Below are 19,878 nucleotides of genomic sequence, written 5' to 3'. Positions count from 1 at the left end.
CCCTCATATTTATGGAGGGCCTCAGATCCTTCAGAATGTTTTCACAGCAATTCTTTACTCAGACCCTCAGAACAACTCAGAGAAAGAGGGAATTGGGCAACCATAAGCTCCACTTTAACAAATGGATAAATGAATTATGGAAGGCTTGGATGATCTGCCCATGGTCAAAGGACAGGTATATAATGGAGGCCAGCCAGGATCCCAGGAAGTATTCTGTCCACTTCACCTCCCAGCCTTGAGCCAAACACCAAACTGAAGTAGACCAAAGACGGCAGCAAGCAGAACGCAGCTCATCAATTCTAGTTTCTAACAACTTCCTTCTTTTTTCTCTTCTCTTTATCCTGTCACTCTTAGGTCCATAGGAACTGGCAGAACAAGACTGATTTCAAACAATTGAACCATACAGAAGGAAAGAAGGAGAAGATCTTCCTTACTTAATACAAACCTTGATTCTCAGTCTCTAGATTTTCCTTTTTCTGGCTGAGATTCAACATGTACTGGATTGTAGTTGTAGGATGAGGGAAAAGGTTGAAGTTCAAAAAAGCTTTAAAATAAGTTCTGTTGAAATGATCATGAAAAAAATACCATTTTTATTTTGGCAAATATAAAATTTCCAAACTTACATTCAAAGGCCACCAAAGATACAGGAGCAAATACTACTCAGCCATAAGAAACGATGAAATCTAGCCATTTGTGACAACAGGGATGGACATTGAGGGTATTATGCAAAGTGAAATAAGTCAGAGGGAGGTCAAATACCGTATGATTTCCCTCATTAAGTAGTAGATAATAACAACAAGAAACAAACACATAGAGACAGAGATTGGATTGGTGGTTACCAGAGGGGAAGGGGGGAAGGAGGAGGGCGAAAGGGATAATTCGGCACATGTGTGTGGTGATGGGTTGTAATTTGTATTTGGGTGGTGAACACGATGTAATCTATGCAGAAATAGAAGTATAATGATGTACACCTGAAATTTATACAATGTTATAAACCAATGTTACTGCAATAAACAAAAAATTAAAAAAAAAATAAAGATACAGGAGCAAAGATACCAGATATAAATAAAATTAACCAGAACATTTCGGCCGGCCCCGTGGCTTAGCGGTTAAGTGCGCACGCTCCGCTGCTGGTGGCCGGGGTTTGGATCCCGGGCGCGCATCGATGCGCTGCTTCTCTGGCCATGCTGAGGCCGTGTCCCACACACAGCAACTAGAGGGATGTGCAGCTATGACACACAACTATCTACTGGGGCTTTGGGGGGGAAAATAAAAAAATAAATAAAATCTTTTTAAAAAAAATAAAAAACAGAACATTCATTTCAACTGTCTAAAATCATAGAAACAAAATACAAATTGTAATTACTTAAACATGGTAATAAAAGTAAAACTATTGGATAATGGAAACACTAGTCTTATCTATAATAGCTAGAATTTAAAAAAAACTTTTTTCTTTAAAAATTAAAATTTATAATTGAAGTTGTCTTGTTTATTGTTTTCTAATATATAAAACTTTGATGTTAACATGTCTTTTATTTCAGAAAAATGAAACCAGAAACACCATTTCAATGAACACGCTATTCAATAATCAAGTGCCCTGAAAAAGAAATAATACAAAGTCTTCAGGATTTAATTCGTATTCATTATCCTACCTCATCTTGTTGAATTTTGACAGTCACTGGTAAAGTTAAATTTAAGAGACAGAAAATTAAAAAGTAATGTCAGAAATCATAAATTTTAAGATTTGGAGACTTTACTAATATTTCTCTTCTGTGAAATGAAGATAATTATAGCAGTGTCCCCATAGTATTGTTCTGTGGACTACATGTCAAGTGCCCAAAGATTACACGTCAAGTGCTCAGGTCTGTGAATGGCACATAGCAAGTGATCACACATGTTAGCTGTTACTCATCAGCACCATCATGCCAGTGTAAAATACTGAAATATTTCTATACCAGTCGGCAAACAGCTGTTGCCCCCAAGATCTCCCCCACCATGGCTCTGGTAGCCTCTCCCTGCACCAGAACTCCTACCCCCCCACCACCACATACCATCTCCTGATCCAGCCACGAAAGAGTTCATTGGAGGCTTTCAGAACCTGTGCTATTTGTTAGTACCTCTACAGTTGGGTTATTAAATATTTTGAATATTATTCCTGGTTATTTTTACTACTTATTGAATGTGGGTCAGCCAGCCAGAAGTCAAGAAGAGCTAAATAAACATTGGATAAGGCAAAATCACGGATAAGGCAGGTTAGGTTGGACACTATAAATCGAGGTAGCAAAGTAAGTCTGAAGAGTCATTGGTGTCAGAGTCTGAGGTAGTATCTGGAAAGTCCCTAAGACCTGTTATCCAAGCCCAAGCCTGTATTCTCAACAACCAGAAAGAGGATTATCTATGGCCATAGTGTCTCCCACATCTATCCAAAGGTTTTTGTTGCCTTTTGGGGCCTACCTGCTCAACATCTGTCCCCATTTGTCTCCCCACCATACCACACATGTATACCTCAAGAGCTTTAGAACTACTAGGGTGCTTAATTGTGCATACTAAATAGCAGAGGCCCATTCGCTCAGAAAGGCCAAATAATCTAGATGCTCTGGACACCCATACCTCTCTCTTTGCCACTGCTAGTACCTACCAAGGAATGGTACAGAATCTTGGTTACAGAAACCTGACATTACCATGGGGTATGTCATACTGTGACTAAAGTAATAGCCAAAAAACTCAACTGAAACCCTACAAACCCTGTGATAACTCCAACAATTAAGATTTTGATATATCACCTTCCAACGGTCTTATTTCCATTAGCAGAAATAAACACTGTTAACATTTTGGTTTATAATCTTGCAGTAGTTTTCTTCTATGAATATTTATACGTATTTACTTTTTAAAAACCAAAATATGATATATAATATTCTCTTTTCTAACTTGCTTTCTTTCTACTCATGATATAAACATCATTCTTTGTCAATAAATACAGTTCTACAAAATATATATATATATTTTGTGTGTGAGTGATGAAGATCAGCCCTGAGCTAACATCCATGCCAATCCTCCTCTTTTTTGCTGAGGAAGACTGGCCCTGGGCTAACATCTGTGCCCATCTTCCTCCACTTTATATGGGATGCCGCCACAGCATGGCTCTGACAAGCGGTGCATTGGTGCGCACCCAGGATCCGAACCCAGCTCACCAGCAGTGGAGCACGCACACTTAACCACTACGCCACAGGGCCGGCCCCTACAAAAAATATATTAATGGATGTGTAGAATTCTGATATATGGATTTTTTTTTTTACCACTCTTCTATTGCTACATAATTAAATATTTTGGTATAATAAACAAAACTGCAATGAACATCTTTGTTACTAAACATCACTGTATCATCCTTAATTCTTCTCTTAAATGAATTCACTGAATTTAGTATACGATAGAGGTGGTGCTTAAAATCAGGGAAAAGGATAAACTATTGAGTAAAAAATGTTAGCACAACTGAGCAGTCATTTGGAGAAAAATTTTATTGAATCCCTACTTCATTCCTTACATAAAATTAAATATAAAAAAGATCAATAAAAAAAATCAATATAAAAAGTTGTAGTAGAAAAAATGATTAAATGTGATAAAAAATGATTAAAAATGATTTATCTTAGAATGGGGAAGGTATTTCTAAACACAACCCAAAATTCTGAAGCCACAGAGGAAAAGACTAACCCATTTAGCTACATAAAACTTCTATATGATTTTCTAAAAAATAAGGTTAAAGGACAAATCTAAAACTGAGAAAATATTAGCAATACATGACAGAAAAATAAATTATGTCCTAATTCCCAAATTCATAAAAATGAATATTTAAGAAATAGAAACAACTCAAGGCAGAAAGTAAGAGAAATACAAGTGGTCAATATACATTTGAAAAGTTGATCAACCTTACCCATAATTAATTGCCAAATATTAAAAATTTGGGGGCCAGCCCGGTGGCGCAAGCGGTTAAGTGCGCGCGCTCTGCTGTGGTGGCCCAGGGTTCGCCAGTTCAGATCCCGGGCGCGCACCGACGCACTGCTTAGCAAGCCATGCTGTGGTGGCATCCCATGTAAAGTGGAGGAAGATGGGCACGGATGTTAGCCCAGGGCCAGTCTTCCTCAGCAAAAAAAAAAAAAAAAAAAAAGAGGAGGATTGGCAGATGTTAGCACAGGGCTGATCTTCCTCACACACAAAAAAAAATTTGATGAGACCCAGTGTTGGTATGGTACATAGGGGAAAAGGCCATTGAAAGCATTATGGAGATCCGTTTGGCAATGTCTATCAATATTTAAATACATATATCCTTTGACAGATAGAGTAATTTCCCTTCTCAAAATTTATTCTACAAATACACACAAGCACAATGTGTTATTTGTAAAAGAAAAACTGATAATATCCCGAATGTCAGTCAATAGGGGACTGATTAAATAAATCATGGTACATCCATACCTTGGAATATAATACATTTCTTTAAAAAAATAAGAAAGATCTATGTACTGATATAGAAAAGGGTCTTGAGATAACTGTAAAAGAAAAGTTCTAATCCTATAGAATAGTATTAGAAAAGGCATACATAAGAAACTGCTAATAGTGATTGCTTCTAGAGAGTGGAACTATTTTCCTTATCTAGGAGTATGTATTAATTACAGTCATGATAATTTTTAAAAATTTTTCAAAAGAAAAAAACAAACACTTCCAGAAGTAGAATTGTCAAAGGGAATGTATGTTTTTCACATAGTTGTAAGTTTAGACTGTTCCTTACTGTCTCCTATTGTAAAATACTGTTTTTGAGTTGGGATATTAATAGTGATTTCTTGTATAACTGAGTACAGAGAGATAACAAATGTATGCTACTTAATGTCACACATATTACCTTAAACAAATTAAGTATTTTAACAGAAAATTAATTTGTCAGAAATAAAAAATACCTACTCCTCTTACCTGCCATGGATCCAGCCATTAATCTGTGCACATGACCAGAAACTCCCAGCTTTGTTGTAATTAACTAGAAACCAAAAACATCAAATTAAACAGATATTTTTTAAATGTTGTCCCTTTTACTGTTTAATAATGAAGACATTTCAAAAGAGTTACAGAACCAGTAAAAAGAAAATCAGTATTAAATGTAAGTGAAGTGAATACAACTATATAAAGTGTTATATCACATCATAAGGAGGTCAGGTGTTTCTTCTGTAGCCTCTGCTCTGATTTTGCACTTTTACAGAAGCAATCTAGCTTAGAATTGTCAAATATACTATACTACACATTGATGACCATGAATACTTAAAGTGTGAAAAGGAGTAGTAGGAATAAAATGCTACTATAGACAATGAAGTCTTGATATACTGATGGCCTCAATTCTATCTGACTGACTAGCTTAGAATGTTGTTCCCATCTCCATTACCTACTTTTCATTATAAGATACACTATGAAATTTAACATACTTAAGCCCTTTCTGTGTTAAGATGTTTGAGACAATAAACTTTCAGTCTGCCAGAGAAGAGAAAATTAATCAATGAGTAGAGAAAAGCTGTTTAGCTTATAGCATTACTCAAAAACAGACCTGCACGATATGGTTTCATTATTTTATTTAATAAGAAAATCCAAAGCCACAATGTTCCTCTCCTACAACTGAGAAACAAAAAGCACATTAGAAAGCTATTAATATTTTATGGATTTATTATTGTCTACTTGAAGGATACTTTGGCTCTTCTTCATAAGTATAAACATAAAAAATTTACTCAAAAACGACTAGCAATTCTGGAATAGATAACACCAAAACCAAGTTATATTTACAAATTTAAACTATCACATCTTATTGCTTCGAAAGAACATTACTTTATCCATTCATCCAAAGTAACTTTAAAGGCCAAAGCAGGCACCGGCTGGTGGTGTAGCCGTTAAGTGCGCACGCTCCATTGCTGGCGGCCTGGGTTCAGATCCTGGGCACGCACTGACGCATCGCTTGTGAGGCCCCGCTGTGGCGGCGTCCCATATAAAGTGGAGGAAGATGGGCACGGATGTTAGCCCAGGGCCAATGTTCTTCAGCAAAAAAAAAGAAAGAAGGAAAGAAAGAAAGAAAGAAAAAGGAAAAAAAAGAGGAGGATTGGCACGGATGTTAGCTCAAGGCTCATCTTCCTCACAAAAAAAAAAAAAGGCCAAAGCAAATGCCTTGTCAACTAAGTATGATATTCAAGGACATAAAAGAGGAAAACAAGATAAAAGTTCAAGTACCGTTTTATAATGCTCAAACGCCATGAACTGGATTGCACCATAGGGAAAGATTCGAATCATCATTGCGCCATTCCCTTTATACAATCCAAGGTATCCCTCCTTTTGAGGAACAGCACGCAGTGTAGAAAATACTCCTATTTTTAGAAGAAAAATACTATTAAGACACAGAAAACTATCTAAATTCACATTTTCATGACAATAATAGGTAAAGATTACTATGCCATCATTTATGATGTAATTTTGCTTGAAGAATTACATAAATAGTAATTTCTGTATAACAGAAATTAAACCTACTTAAAATACATCATACGTCCAAATAGACATATCTCATGTAAAAATATAACACATATTACCGCAAGAACAGCTACAAATTATGGTAAATTATATTTATAATTATCACAAATTATATTAAACTATAGCAATCTAAAAAATATTAACAGAAATATATTCAAGGTCCAGATATTCATTGCAGATGATCAACTCCATCTGGAAGGATGAAGGAAAGTTTCCCAGACTGACCCAGATACATGTGTGGTTTGTTTACATAACGAAACTGCTAAGCAAAGGAAACTGCTAAGCAAAAGAAACAAACATAAAAAGTATCTATTAAAACTATTTAAATTGGGGGGCAAATTTTCATTATTAGGACACTTTAATTAGGAATACTGATAAACAAAGGCCTGAGTTCTGATCCTATATATGGATATGTTTATTAATGTTAATCACTAATCTATTTGCAGTACAGACTTCTCATAAACAAAGCACTACTTCCATTATTAAACTATTTATTTATTTATTTATTTATTTATTTTTGTGAGGAGATCAGCCCTGTGCTAACATCTGCCAATCCTCCTCTTTTTTTGCTGAGGAAGATCGGCCCTGGGCTAACATCCGTACCCACCTTCCTCCACTTTATATGGGACGCTGCCACAGCATGGCTTGCTAAGCAGTGCGTCGGTGCACACCCGGGATCCGAACCAGCAAACCCCGGGACGCCGCAGCAGAGCGCGCGCACTTCACCACTTGTGCCACCGGGCCGGCCCCCATTCTTAAACTATTTAAATTCAGCTTCCTTTCGAAATTTTCCAACAAAAATTTGATCAAATATGAAACTAAATCACTAGGCTCATTTCAAATTTTAGAATGCAACTAACCTTTTGATCCCTTCCCAGAAATTAAAATTATAGGTACTTATTAACATCCAAGAAAAGATATGTCCTAAAAGCATTTTTTTTTTTAAAGATTTTATTTATTTATTTTTTCCCCCCAAAGCCCCAGTAGATAGTTGTATGTCATAGCTGCACATCCTTCTAGTTGCTGTATGTGGGACTCGGCCTCAGGATGGACGGAGAAGTGGTGCCTCGGTGCGCGCCCGGGATCCGAACCCGGGCCACCAGCATCGGAGCGCATGCACTTAACCACCAAGCCACGGGGCCGGCCCCTAAAAGCATTTTTAACAACAGATATCCAAATGGACTAACAGTCTATTAAAAAAAAATTCTATTATATATATACAGCTGTGTATAATATATAAAATTCTCCCAAAATACATGAATAATTAAACTAAATCTATTCACTGAACCCCCCCCTCCAAAATTCTATTAAAGACGTCCTTTGCTGGAAGAGGGGACAAAGGTTAAGCCCTGTTTAATTTGATTCAAATGTGTTTGTAACAATTTAAGGGTAATCAGATTTAGAACAATGGCTACCTAGTAGAGACAGGAAGGATGATGATAAGGAAGAAGTACAGAGAAAGTTTCAACTGTACTGATAATGTTTGTTTCTGAAGCTCTGTGTGGTCCACATATGTTTATTACACTATTCTTTAAAACTCTTTATCACAAACATTTTAAGAGAAACCATAAATAGAAGTGAAAAAAATATAGTACTTTCAAAAAAGGAAATCCAGGAAACAAAGAGCAGGCGAGGGGGCTGGAGAGGACAGGATACAAAAAAGCACAATAAACAGAAAACATAAGATAAGAGTGAATAAATCAACGATCGCAAAAACAAAATTCGAATGACATAAATTCTGCTATTAAAAGCCAAACATTCTCAAATTCTCTTACAAGGCCATGTCTAATCACATGCTTTTTACAAAAATCTCATCTAAAACAAAATAACAGAGAAAGACAAGCAGATGAAGAATGGATGTTGGATGTTTTCAAACAGCTTTTAAATATCCATTGAGATAATTATATTGTTTTTCTCCTTCAATCTATGGTCTGTGCTATTTTTACTTTGGGAAATGAATTGAGATTTTCTTTTTTTATTTTTTTATTTTCTTTTTTTTTCCCCCAAAGCCCCAGTAGATAGTTGCATGTCATAGGTGCACATCCTTCTAGTTGCTGGATGTGGGACGCGGCCTCAGTGTGGCTGGAGAAGCGGTGTGTCGCTGCGCGCCCGGGATCCGAACCCGGGCCGCCAGCAGCGGAGCGCACGCACCTAACCGCTAAGCCACAGGACCAGCCCTGAGATTTTCTTTATGACATAACACTAGACCAATTTTTGCAAATGTTACAAGCATGTTTGGAAAGAATACGTATTCTCTATAGGTGCAAAGTCCCCTGTGTATCTGTTATGTCAAACTTGTGTGTTATTTAAATTCTTCTCTGTATCTTTACTTATTTATCAAGCTAGGATTAGAAGGAACAAACATTTGGTAAAATAAAAGCATATGCCTGTGTATGTATACATTAGCTCTAAAAGGAAATGGAAGAAACTTGTAAAAAATGCTTGATTCCAGGGCCGGCCCCGGGGCTTAGCGGTTAAGTGCGCGCGCTCCGCTGCTGGCGGCCCGGGTTCGGATCCCGGGCGTGCACCAACACACCGCTTCTCCAGCCATGCTGAGGCCGTGTCCCACATACAGCAAGTAGAAGGCTGTGCAACTATGACATACAACTATTTACTGGGGCTTTGGGGGAAAAAAATAAAAATAAATAAATAAATAAATAAAAAAAGCTTGATTCCAAGGAGGGAATAACAGAAGGAGAAAATGTTTGCTTTTGAACTTTTGGAATTATGAACTTGTGAAAATATTATACATTCAAAAAGTAAAAACAGGGGCCAGCTCAGTGGCGTAGTGGTTAAGTTCGCAAGCCTCGCTTTGGTGGCCCAGGGTTCACAGGTTTGAATCCCGGGCATGGACCAATGCACCGCTCATAAAGCCACGCTGTGGCAGGCGTCCCACATATAAAATAGAGGAAGATAGGCACAGATGTTAGCTCAGAGCCAATCTTCCTCCACAAAAAAGAGGAAGATTGGCAACAGATGTTAGCTCAGGGCCAATCCTCCTCACCAAAAATAAATAAATAAATAAATAAAATGTAAAAGCAACAAAATTAAAAGTAAAGATTTTTAAAGAATCCTATTATGATTCATCTACCTATTTTTATATCACATTTGACTGTAAAAAGGTAAATGGACGTCAAAGATTTTCAATAAAGTACAGAAAAAAATTCTTTACACTAACATTGTGAATTGGGGAAGGAGACATTCTAATTACACTCCTTCCTTTCATATGGCCACAATAATTTTGATTCAAAACAAAATGTCGTTTTTTACGCCTTGGAAGTAATGTCACACATTTTTTAAAAGAAGCTAAAGTAGAAGTTTTATTCAATAGCACATTTTATCTTTGACTGTGAAAATTCATGCTTAAAAAAAGCAAAATTTTAAAAACTGTCTTACTCATGCATATAAAAAGGGAAGTACCTAGAGTAAAATACCCAAAGACATTTTAAAAAGAAAATTAAAAGCCACCAATACCTTTTTTTTTTTGGCTTGTATATTTTAAAGATAGATAAAACTCCACATACTACACCATCGGGTAGCTCATTGTTGCACTCCAGGAATCACACTTCAAATTTTGCATGCCTTGTAGGGTACACTGTAACCCACGGCATGCAGCCCTGTAGAGCGTGACATCTAACACGGATATGTAATCTAATGATTACAAATCAGGAAACAAAACAAAATACAGCGGCATGGGGAGGAGGTTAAAGGAATAAAACAATCCTGCTCAGACATTCATATGTTGGGTCATTGTAAAACACCCCAAGATATTGGGTAATATAATTCATCTCCTTTCACCCTCAATTTAGACAACAAAAGAAAATAATCTCCTTCCTTTCCAGTTTTATATAATCTTTCTTCAATAAGTTCAAAGGTCTGATTCTTTCTATACATGAGCAGTACACTGTGAAGATACAGAATTCATTGCTGGACACAGAGATGGTAGCAATTTTTTTCTTTCAATTTTAAGTACAGACTTACTATTAAAAATATTGACAAGACAATGATCTATAATTAATATATAACATAAATAGCCACTCCATTTTTTGAGAAAAATCACATTTTAAAAACTCAATTGTAAAAATAATTGATTCTTATTCACTCTTTTAAACATCTTTCTTATACACTCACGCTACATAGATCACGCAGAGCACACATCATTTCTCTCTACATTAGTTTTTTTCTTTTAAGTCTTTCTCCCCTCTAATTGAAAAATATATGTTCAACATGTATTACAGGGCCGGCCCTGTGGCTTAGCGGTTGGGTGCGCGTGCTCCACTGCTGGCGGCCCGGAGTTTGGATCCCGGGCGCGCACCGACGCACCGCTTCTCCAGCCATGCTGAGGCTGCGTCCCACATGCAGCAGCTAGAAGGATGTGCAGCTATGACACACAACTATCTACTGGGGCTTTGGGGGAAAAAATAAATAAATAAATAAAATTAAACAAACAAACAAACATGTATTACAAATTAGCTTAGAGAAGAAAAATTTCCTGTAATCTCACCACTGAAAATTAACCACTAATGTTAATGTTTGTCCTTCCAGCCTTTTGTCTAAGCACATGTTTATTTACATAAAATGCAATATGATTAAACCATTTTGTAATTTTTTTCACTTAACTAATATATTATGAACATTGGTGATTGTTCCTAGACCAACACTGAACATTGTTCCTCGTCAGTTAATATTCTTTTACAATTTTTTAAATAACTGCACAATAGTCTAGAATAGATTTATTTATTTAAATAATATTATTTAACTTAGCCAATTCCCTATTACTGAACATTTTGGTTGGTTTTTGGGGGGCACATTTCTAATTATTTCCTTAAAATAACCTCCTAGAACCAGAATTGCACGGCCAAAGAGTATGTACCTTTCAAGACTTTTGAGGCATATTACCAAAATGCCTTTCAAAAAGACTATACAAAATTCTTACTCCCACCAATGATATATTATTAGTGTCCATGTTAATTAAATGACTGATTTTTATGTTTGTAAGGAACAATTAAGGGCTTGATATTTTTTCTAACAATGCAAGTTTATCCATATATACTAATTGCATTGGATTCTGCTTGCACTAAGATTTCTAGAAGGCATGTTTAACTCTTTAAAGGAATAGGGGCGGGCTGGCCCCGTGGCTTAGAGGTTAAGTGCACGCACTCCGCTGCTGGCGGCCTGGGTTCAGATCCCAGGCGCACACCCGACGCACCGCCTCTCCGGCCATGCTGAGGCCGCGTTCCACATACAGCAACTAGAAGGACGTGCAACTATGACATACAACTATCTACTGGGGCTTTGGGGGAAAAATAAATAAATAAATAAAATTAAAAAAAGAAAGAAAGAAAGGAATAGGGGCTGGCCCCGTGGCTTAGCGGTTAAGTGTGCATGCTCGCTGCTGGCGACCCAGGTTCAGATCCCGGGCGCGCACTGATGCACCGCTTGTCCGGCCCTGCTGAGGCAGCGTCCCATGTACAGCAACTAGAAGGATGTGCAACTATGATGTACAACTACCTACTGGGGCCTTGCGGACAAAAAGGGAAAAAAAGAGGAGGATTGGCAATAGACGTTAGCTCAGGGCCAGTCTTCCTCAGCGAAAAGAGGAGGATTGGCACGGATGTTAGCTCAGGGCTGATCTTCCTCACAAAAAAAAATAAAATAAAATAAAATAAAATAAGTAAAAAAAAAACTCTTTAAAGGAATAAACCTTATCTCCATCACTAATTGGATTTTTTTAAAAATCAGGCTGAGCTGTTAGGCGTGTCTGTAAAGGATGTGACTTGTTAATCCCAATAAACAAATAGTACTTACTTCAATGATTCAAAGATTTTTGTTTAGAGGATATCAGTACCCTAAAATGATAATACATAACCACTATTGCAAACGAAAAGATTAAACTGGATAAGAGATCCCTTGCAAAATTTGCCCCCAAACTTGAGACCCCCTTTTGTGTCTTCTTTCCACTATAATTCACAACTGGAAATCAAGCCAGGAGATGGATAATGTTTTCATTCATTTTTATCACAAGCATCTATTAACTCACCTAAATGTTTGTAATGGTGATTGTGAGCTTGTAATAAAACCTTTACTCGATCCAAAGGAGCAACTGTTGTTTTGGCACAGCATCCGGCAATACCTAAAAAATTTTTTAAAGGTCAGGAAGAAATTGCATACCATTTCTTTCCAGATGGAAATCATTATTTGTTCAGCCAGCACACCCTATGATCTCTAATTTGGTCTCCATGGGTAGAACTCCCCAGTAGCAGGGATATGCAGATGATTGGCCCCCATTCCCTGAAACTTAATAATTGAGCATGTCAGATGTAAAAGTAAGTTTGAAGAGTGTAAATCTACCCCTAATACCTGATGAACACTGGGAATCTTGTTAAATGTGGTTATGGAGACAGACACTTGAAGGTATTGACTCAACTGTAAGGCTCTGCTTTAAGTAACCTCCTCTTCTGGATGACTTCTTCATTGAAACAACCAACTTTTACCCATAAAATTCAGTCGTTCACTTATACATTCAGCAGCTATGTATTTGGTCCCTACCATATGCCATATGCAGACATGTGGATGACTAAAGCGCATACATGGGCTTTGGTATAGGTCAGAATTCAGGCCAGCTCTACGAGCTTGGCATGCTTCTAAGGCGATAACATATAAAGACTTTCTGCTATGTTGTTTGTGTCCTCCAAAAAATTCATGTTGAAAATTAATTCCCAATGTGATTGTATTTAGAGGAGGGGCTTTTAGGAGGTGATTAGGTCATGAGGGCTCTGCCCTCATGAATGGGATTAGTGCCCTTATAAAAGAGGCCCCAGAAAGACCCCTGGCCCCTTCCACCACGAGAAAACACAGCAGAAGGTGCCACGTATGAGGAAGCAAGTCCTCACCAGACACCGAATCTGCTGGCACCATGATTTTGGACTTCCCAGCTTCCAAAACTATGAGAAATAAATGTTTATTGTTTATAAGCCACCCAGATCATGATATTTTTGTTATAGCAGCCTAAACAGACTGACACTTTTGTAAAGTACCTTATATGTAGTGAGCACTCAATAAAATGAGTTGTTACTATCATAAAAAGATGGGTAAAAAGTCTTTGGGTATCTTTTTGGGCCAGCCCCGGTGGCCTAGTGGTTAAGTTCAGTGTGCTCTGCTTCAGTAGCCCAGGTTCGGTTCCTGGATGCAGACCTACACCGCTCATCTGTCAGTGGCCGTGCTGTGGTGGCGGCTCACATGCAAAAAGAGGAAGATTGGCAGGGGGTGTTAGCTCAGGGCAAATCTACCTCAGCACAAAAAAAAAGTCTTTGGTGTCTTTTTTATGCTTACATTAAGCTCTTCACCATTGCATATTCAATCCACAAGGTACAAGAGGACCAGGATTTTGTGGGTCTCCTTCTCTACTGCATCCCCAAAGACCAGTTCAGGGCCTGGCACATAACAGGCACTCAATAAATGTTTGTTGAATGAATAAATGTAGAGTCTTACTTTACAAATTTTTTAACATGTAAGACAAAATCACTCAAAGTCCATAGACATTTACTTAATAGATCAGCATGTAACTGATGTTAAAATCTCATATTCTGGGCCCGCCCTGTGGCTTAGCGGTTAAGTGCGCGCGCTCCACTGCTGGCGGCCCGGGTTTGGATCCTGGGCGTGCACCGACGCACTGCTTGTCCAGCCATGCTGAGGCCGTGTCCCACGTACAGCAACTAGAAGGATGTGCAGCTATGACATACAACTATCTACTGGGGCTTAGGGGGAAAAAATAAATAAATAAATAAAATTAAAAAAATAAAATAAAATCCATATTCTGAGATATCCATAAATAAAATGTCTTTTTGTACTCAAATATTAAATCCACATATTAGTTTCCATATCAAGCTTCTCTTATTTGAACTAATGGAAATAACCATCAGCTACCCAAAATTGAGGATAAACTAAAAATAATTTGCATTTGGGTATATTTGTCAGGGGTATACCCATATTTCCATGGGGTATATCAGAATATTTTGTTATATTATTACCTTCTCAGTTACTATGAATTAACCATATAAGGAAATTATTTAGAATGTGTTCAATAAGGAGTTTCCTTTAATAGTATCTTAACTTGCTTATCACATTACTTTATAGCTCAATTAATCATCACAACATTCATTGAGTTAGGTCAAGTAGCTTTTATCTTCCACTTGAGCAACTGAAGTTAAGATACTTGCTGAGGCCACTGCTAATCAATAATAATAGTTAACAAGTACTGAGTGTTTACTTTGTACCAGGTACTAGACTAAGAGATTTAACTGCAGGCACTGTGCCAAGGCTTTTCAGGTACTATCTCATTTAATTGTTACAACCTTCTGAGGTAGGTACTCTTATTTTCCCATTTAAAGGATGGGGAAACTGAGGCACAGGGAGATTAGGTGACTTGTCCAATGGTATTTTTTTTTTTTTTTTTTTTTTGGTGAGGAAGATCAGCCCTGTGCTAACATCTGCCAATCCTCCTCTCTTTTTGCTGAGGAAGACTGGCCCTGGGCTAACATCCGTGCCCACCTTCCTCCACTTTATATGGGACACCGCCACAGCATGGCTTGCCAAGCAGTGTGTCGGTGCACACCTGGGATCCGAACCGGCGAACCCTGGGCCGCCGCAGCAGAGCGCGCGCGCACTTAACTGCTTGTGCCACCGGGCCAGCCCCTTGCCTAAGGGTATTTTTTCATACCACTTGGACCAGGAACTCTTATACAGTCTTTAAAGTCATACACACTTCCCAAAAATTGGAAGCAGCACTTTACCGAAAGAGAGACACAGATGGACAATAAGAATATGAAAAGATGCTCAGCATCATTAGTCATCAGGGAAATGCAAAGTAAAACTAAATTAGATACCATTAAACACTATTAAAATGGAAAACAACATATGATCCAGCTACTCCACTGTTGGGTATTTATCCAAAGAACTTGAAAACACCAATTTGCAAAGGTACATGCACCCCTGTGTTCATTGCAGCGTTATTCACAATAGCCAAGACTTGGAAGCAACCTAAGTGCCCATCAAGGGACGAATGGATAAAGAAGCTGTGGTATATATACACAATGGAATACTACTCAGCCATAAGAAACGACGAAATCCAGCCATTTGTGACAACATGGATGGACATTGAGGGTATAATGCAAAGTGAAATAAGTCAGAGGGAGAAGGTCAAATACCGTATGATTTCCTTCATTAAGTAGTAGATAATAACAACAATAAACAAACACATAGGGACAGAGATTGGATTGGTGGTTACCAGAGGGGAAGGGGGGAGGGTGGAGGGTGAAAGGGATAATTCGGTACATGTGTGTGGTGATGGGTTGTAATTAGTATTTTGGTGGTGAACATGATGTAGTCCATGCAGAAATAGAAGTACAATGATGTACACCTGAAATTTTTGCAATGTTATAAACCAATGTTACTGCAATAAAAAAAAAAATAATAATAAAATAAAATAAAATGGAAAACAACACACACAAGCACATACACACATGCACACGCCCTGACAATACCAAGTGCTGACAAGATAATGGGGATATAAAATGGAACATACACTTTAGAAAACAGGTTGGGGGTGGCCTGGTGGTGTAGTGGTTAAGCATGCGTGCTCCGCTGTGGCAGCCCGGGGTTCGCAGGTTCGGATCCCGGTGTGCACCAACGCACCGCTTGTCAAGCCATTCTGTGGCAGTGTCCCATATAAAAAGTAGAGGAAGATGGGCACGGATGTTAGCCCAGGGCCAGTCTTCCTCAGCAAAAAAGAGGAAGATTGGCAAAAGATGTTAGCTCAGGGCTAATCTTCCTCACAAAAAAAGAAAGAAAGAAAGAAAGAAAACAGTTTGTCAGTTTCTTATAAAATAAACCTATGATACTCTTAAGATCCAGCAGCCCCTTCCTAGGTATTTACTCAGGAAAAAAGAGAACATATACCCACATAAAATCATGTATGCAACTTTTCATAACCACTTTATTCAAATGGCCAAAAACAAGGAAACAAAGCAAATTTTCACCAACAGATGAAACTGTGGTAAATCTATACAATGGAATACTACTGATAACAAAAAAGGAACACACTACTGATACACGCAACATGGATGAATCTAAAATGCATTTTGCTAAGTGAAGGAAACCAGTCTCAAAACACTACATACTGTATGATTACATTTATATAACATTCTGGAAAAGGCAAGATTAGAGAGACAGAAAACACAGATCCGTGGTTGCCAGCGGCTGGGAATGAGAGAAAAGGAATCACTACAAAGAGAAGTGGAAATATTTTGGGGTGATGAAACTATCCTATATCTTGACTGTAGCAGTCATTATACAACATGTTTGTCAAAACTCATTTAACTGTACATCTAAAAAGGGTGAATTTTACTGTATATAAATTAGACCTTAATAAATCTGATTTTAAAACAAAAAAAACTATGCAAAAACAAACAAAAAAACTATGCAAGCTTCTAAAAAAAATACACAGCTTAATCAAGATTCCTTTGTAGAGTTTCCTATACTTACTGTCTCCAATTCCTTTCCTCCTTTTAAAAGATTTTGTTTGGTAAAGTGTAAGATACATAGAGAAAAGTGCACAAATTGTTAAGTATACCACTTAATGAATTACTGCAAGGTGAATACACCCATGTAAGGACCACTCAAATCAAGAAATGTAACGTTACCAGCCTCCCAGAAGTCCTTCTCCCACACTCCCAAAATCACTATTTGCCTCTCCTTCTCAGAGACAACCAACAGCCTTCTGACTTCTAACATGAATTTAGTTTTACTGTTTCTGAACTTTATATAAACAAAATCACACAGTATGCACTGCTTTGTGTCTGGCTTCTTCTGTGCAATATTATGCCCATGAGATTCATCCACATTGTTGTGTGTGGCCGGAATTTATTCATTTCAGTGCTGCATAGCATTTCATTGTATGATTATACCATATTTTAGTTAAATATTCTAGTATTGAAGGATATTTGGGTTGCTTTTGGTTTTGAGCTATTGTGAATATCGCAGACAAGAATGGAAATATATATACTGGCATATACCTAGAAGTGGAACTGCTGAATCATAAGACACAGAAATGTTCAGCTTCACAGATAACTGCCCAACCAGTTCTCCAAAGTGGTTGTACCAGTTTACATTACTACCAGCAGCACATGAGGGTCCTGGTTGCTATCCTCACATACACGTTACCAAGACTCTACTGCAATGTCTAGTCAACATCACAAAATGCAACATGTCCAACACTGAATTCCTGATCTCCCCCCACAAGCATCATAAAAGTTGCTCCAGCTACAGCCTTCCCACTTCAATCAATGAGAGCTTCATCCTTTCAGCTGCTCAGACCAAAATGAGTCACTTTTGACTTCTCTTCCTTACCGCATCTCTAATCTGTCAGAAACTCCTATTTGTTCTTCCTATATCCAGATTATCACAATTTTTCACCCATATTTACACTCCTACAGTTATTCTCAACACAGCAGCCAAAGTGATCCTTTTGAAACATGTCATATCATGTCACTTTTCTGCTTAAGACTTGCAACAGCTCCCTTCTTCATTCCAAGTAAAAGTCAGAATCTCTACAATGGTTTGCAAGGCCCTTCATTTTCTGCCCCTCTTTACCTCTCTAACCTCCTTCCTCATCAACACCGCTTGGCTCCAGCCACATAGGTCTCACTGCTGTTCTTTGAACAGATGAAGCCCTCTCCTGCTTTGAAGCCTTTGCTTTAGCTTTTCTCTCCGCCTGACTTGCTCCTCCTTAGACATCAATGAGCTAAACTCCCTCATTTCTTCAAGCCTGCTCAAGTGTCATCTTCTCAATGAGACTTATCACAGCTATCCCATCTAATCCTGACCCACTTAGCCTCTCCATTTCCTTGCCCCATTCTCCTTTTTACTTCTTCCCATTTCATTCATCACCTTCTAACATACTATATAACTTACTTTTTCATTTTGTTTATTGTCTTTCTGCTCACAACTCCCCAACCAATGTAAACTCCAGGATCTTTGTTTTGTTCCCGGATGTACACTGAGCATGCAGCAAGCACTCAAACATTCCTTGTATAAATGAATGAATGTCCTTTTTATCAGCAGAACAAAATAATTAAATTCTTAATACTACTGCAGCCTACAGATACGATCTTTCTACAAGTCCTCGTAGAATTTTAAAAATTCCTAGGCTTAACAAATAATTAAGTGATGACAACCCAGATGATCAATTAAAAAAGGGTAGAGATTGAAACACCTCTTCATGGGAAGGCAGAAAAAATTTCTGAGAGACAGTACGAACCTTCTGGCTCTAGAATCACACCAATAGTAGTGCTGTACCAGCTACCTGCCAAGTAGCTATGGCACAGTTTGCTAGAATCATTGGAACCAGTTTTGGTTGTAGAGTTCTGCACAATTTCCCAGTCATCTTTAAAAAGCTGACCTCCATAATTTGTTTTCTTTTAAGTAAACAGCAAAATCCAATTCTACACTTGGTCACCTACGGTCTTTATAAAAGAAAGGGATGCCCAGCACGTTTCACTGAAACCCTGGGGTCTTTGTAAGGAACTCTCCTCTTTTCCCTGCTATCCACCCTTAAAGAATGGGTACCGGGTTCGGCCCTTCCACCTCCCCAGCCCTCCCCAACAGCTCGAGGCCCTTCCTCCCCAGGATCCTGCTGTCACTAGTCAATGATTATCAGAAAGCGGTTACAGCAAGTCAGGGCAAATATCTGGCAGAACACTGAAGCAGCCAGGGTCCAAGAATGTCATCGCGGCCCGACCTGCCTCTGCCACCCCGAGCGCGGCCGGGTCCTCTCGGCGGACACCCACCTCCGGCCAGGAAGGAGCGAAGCCAGTAGAAGTCTCGGCGGGCGGTGGGCCCTCCGGCTCCCGGCATCGCGGGAGGTGGGTCGGCCGCAGCCAGGGCCGCCGCCGCCGCCATCATGACCATGTCGAGAGCTTTGGTCACCAACTTACAAACCACGGGCCGGGGCCATGGCCAGAGCGGGCGGTGACAGGGCACCGACCGCCGCGCGGGCGGGGCGCAATGGCTCCCAGCGGCGCGGCGCGGCGCGGGCTGATGGCGTAGGCCAGGGGCGGGGCCTGGGTCACTGCCGAACAGGGAGTCCCTCGCGCCCGTCGCCTCCGCCGCTCAGTCTTCCCCCTACGTCCATGCTCCCAGCTTCGCTTTTCAGCCCCCTTGTGTTCAGACAGAAGAAGGAAAGTGTGGCCCGCGGGAAGGTCTCTCCGAAACCTATCGCCTCAGAAAGCTCTCTCCCGTCCATTGACTTGTATTGACGATTGACCTGTAACCACC

General features: G+C 38.9%; 1 protein-coding gene across 3 annotated transcripts in view; it reads right to left on the bottom strand.

The window, feature by feature from the left end:
- SLC25A16 (solute carrier family 25 member 16) overlaps nt 1-19,614 on the bottom strand; it is a 39,430-nt gene extending 19,816 nt beyond the window's left edge. The window contains exons 1-4 of one of the 3 annotated variants that reach the window (XM_004427057.3): nt 19,392-19,613; nt 12,587-12,679; nt 6,253-6,386; nt 4,960-5,023 (exon numbers count right to left, since the gene is read on the bottom strand). In XM_004427057.3, the coding sequence (XP_004427114.1) occupies nt 4,960-5,023; nt 6,253-6,386; nt 12,587-12,679; nt 19,392-19,512 (412 nt within the window). In that variant the 5' untranslated portion in view covers nt 19,513-19,613. Of the gene's footprint in view, nt 1-4,959; nt 5,024-5,581; nt 5,650-6,252; nt 6,387-12,586; nt 12,680-19,391 lie in introns of those variants that run through there. The other 2 variants (XM_087432115.1, XM_087432116.1) reach the window with 2 other exon arrangements.
- Between the last annotated feature and the right edge of the window lie 264 nt (nt 19,615-19,878).

The sequence above is a fragment of the Ceratotherium simum genome, chromosome 6 (assembly GCF_057802395.1).
Source record: "Ceratotherium simum simum isolate JZ-2026a chromosome 6, ASM5780239v1, whole genome shotgun sequence".
Taxonomy (NCBI): Eukaryota; Metazoa; Chordata; class Mammalia; order Perissodactyla; family Rhinocerotidae; genus Ceratotherium; species Ceratotherium simum.
This window is presented reverse-complemented; position numbering and strand designations above follow the sequence as displayed.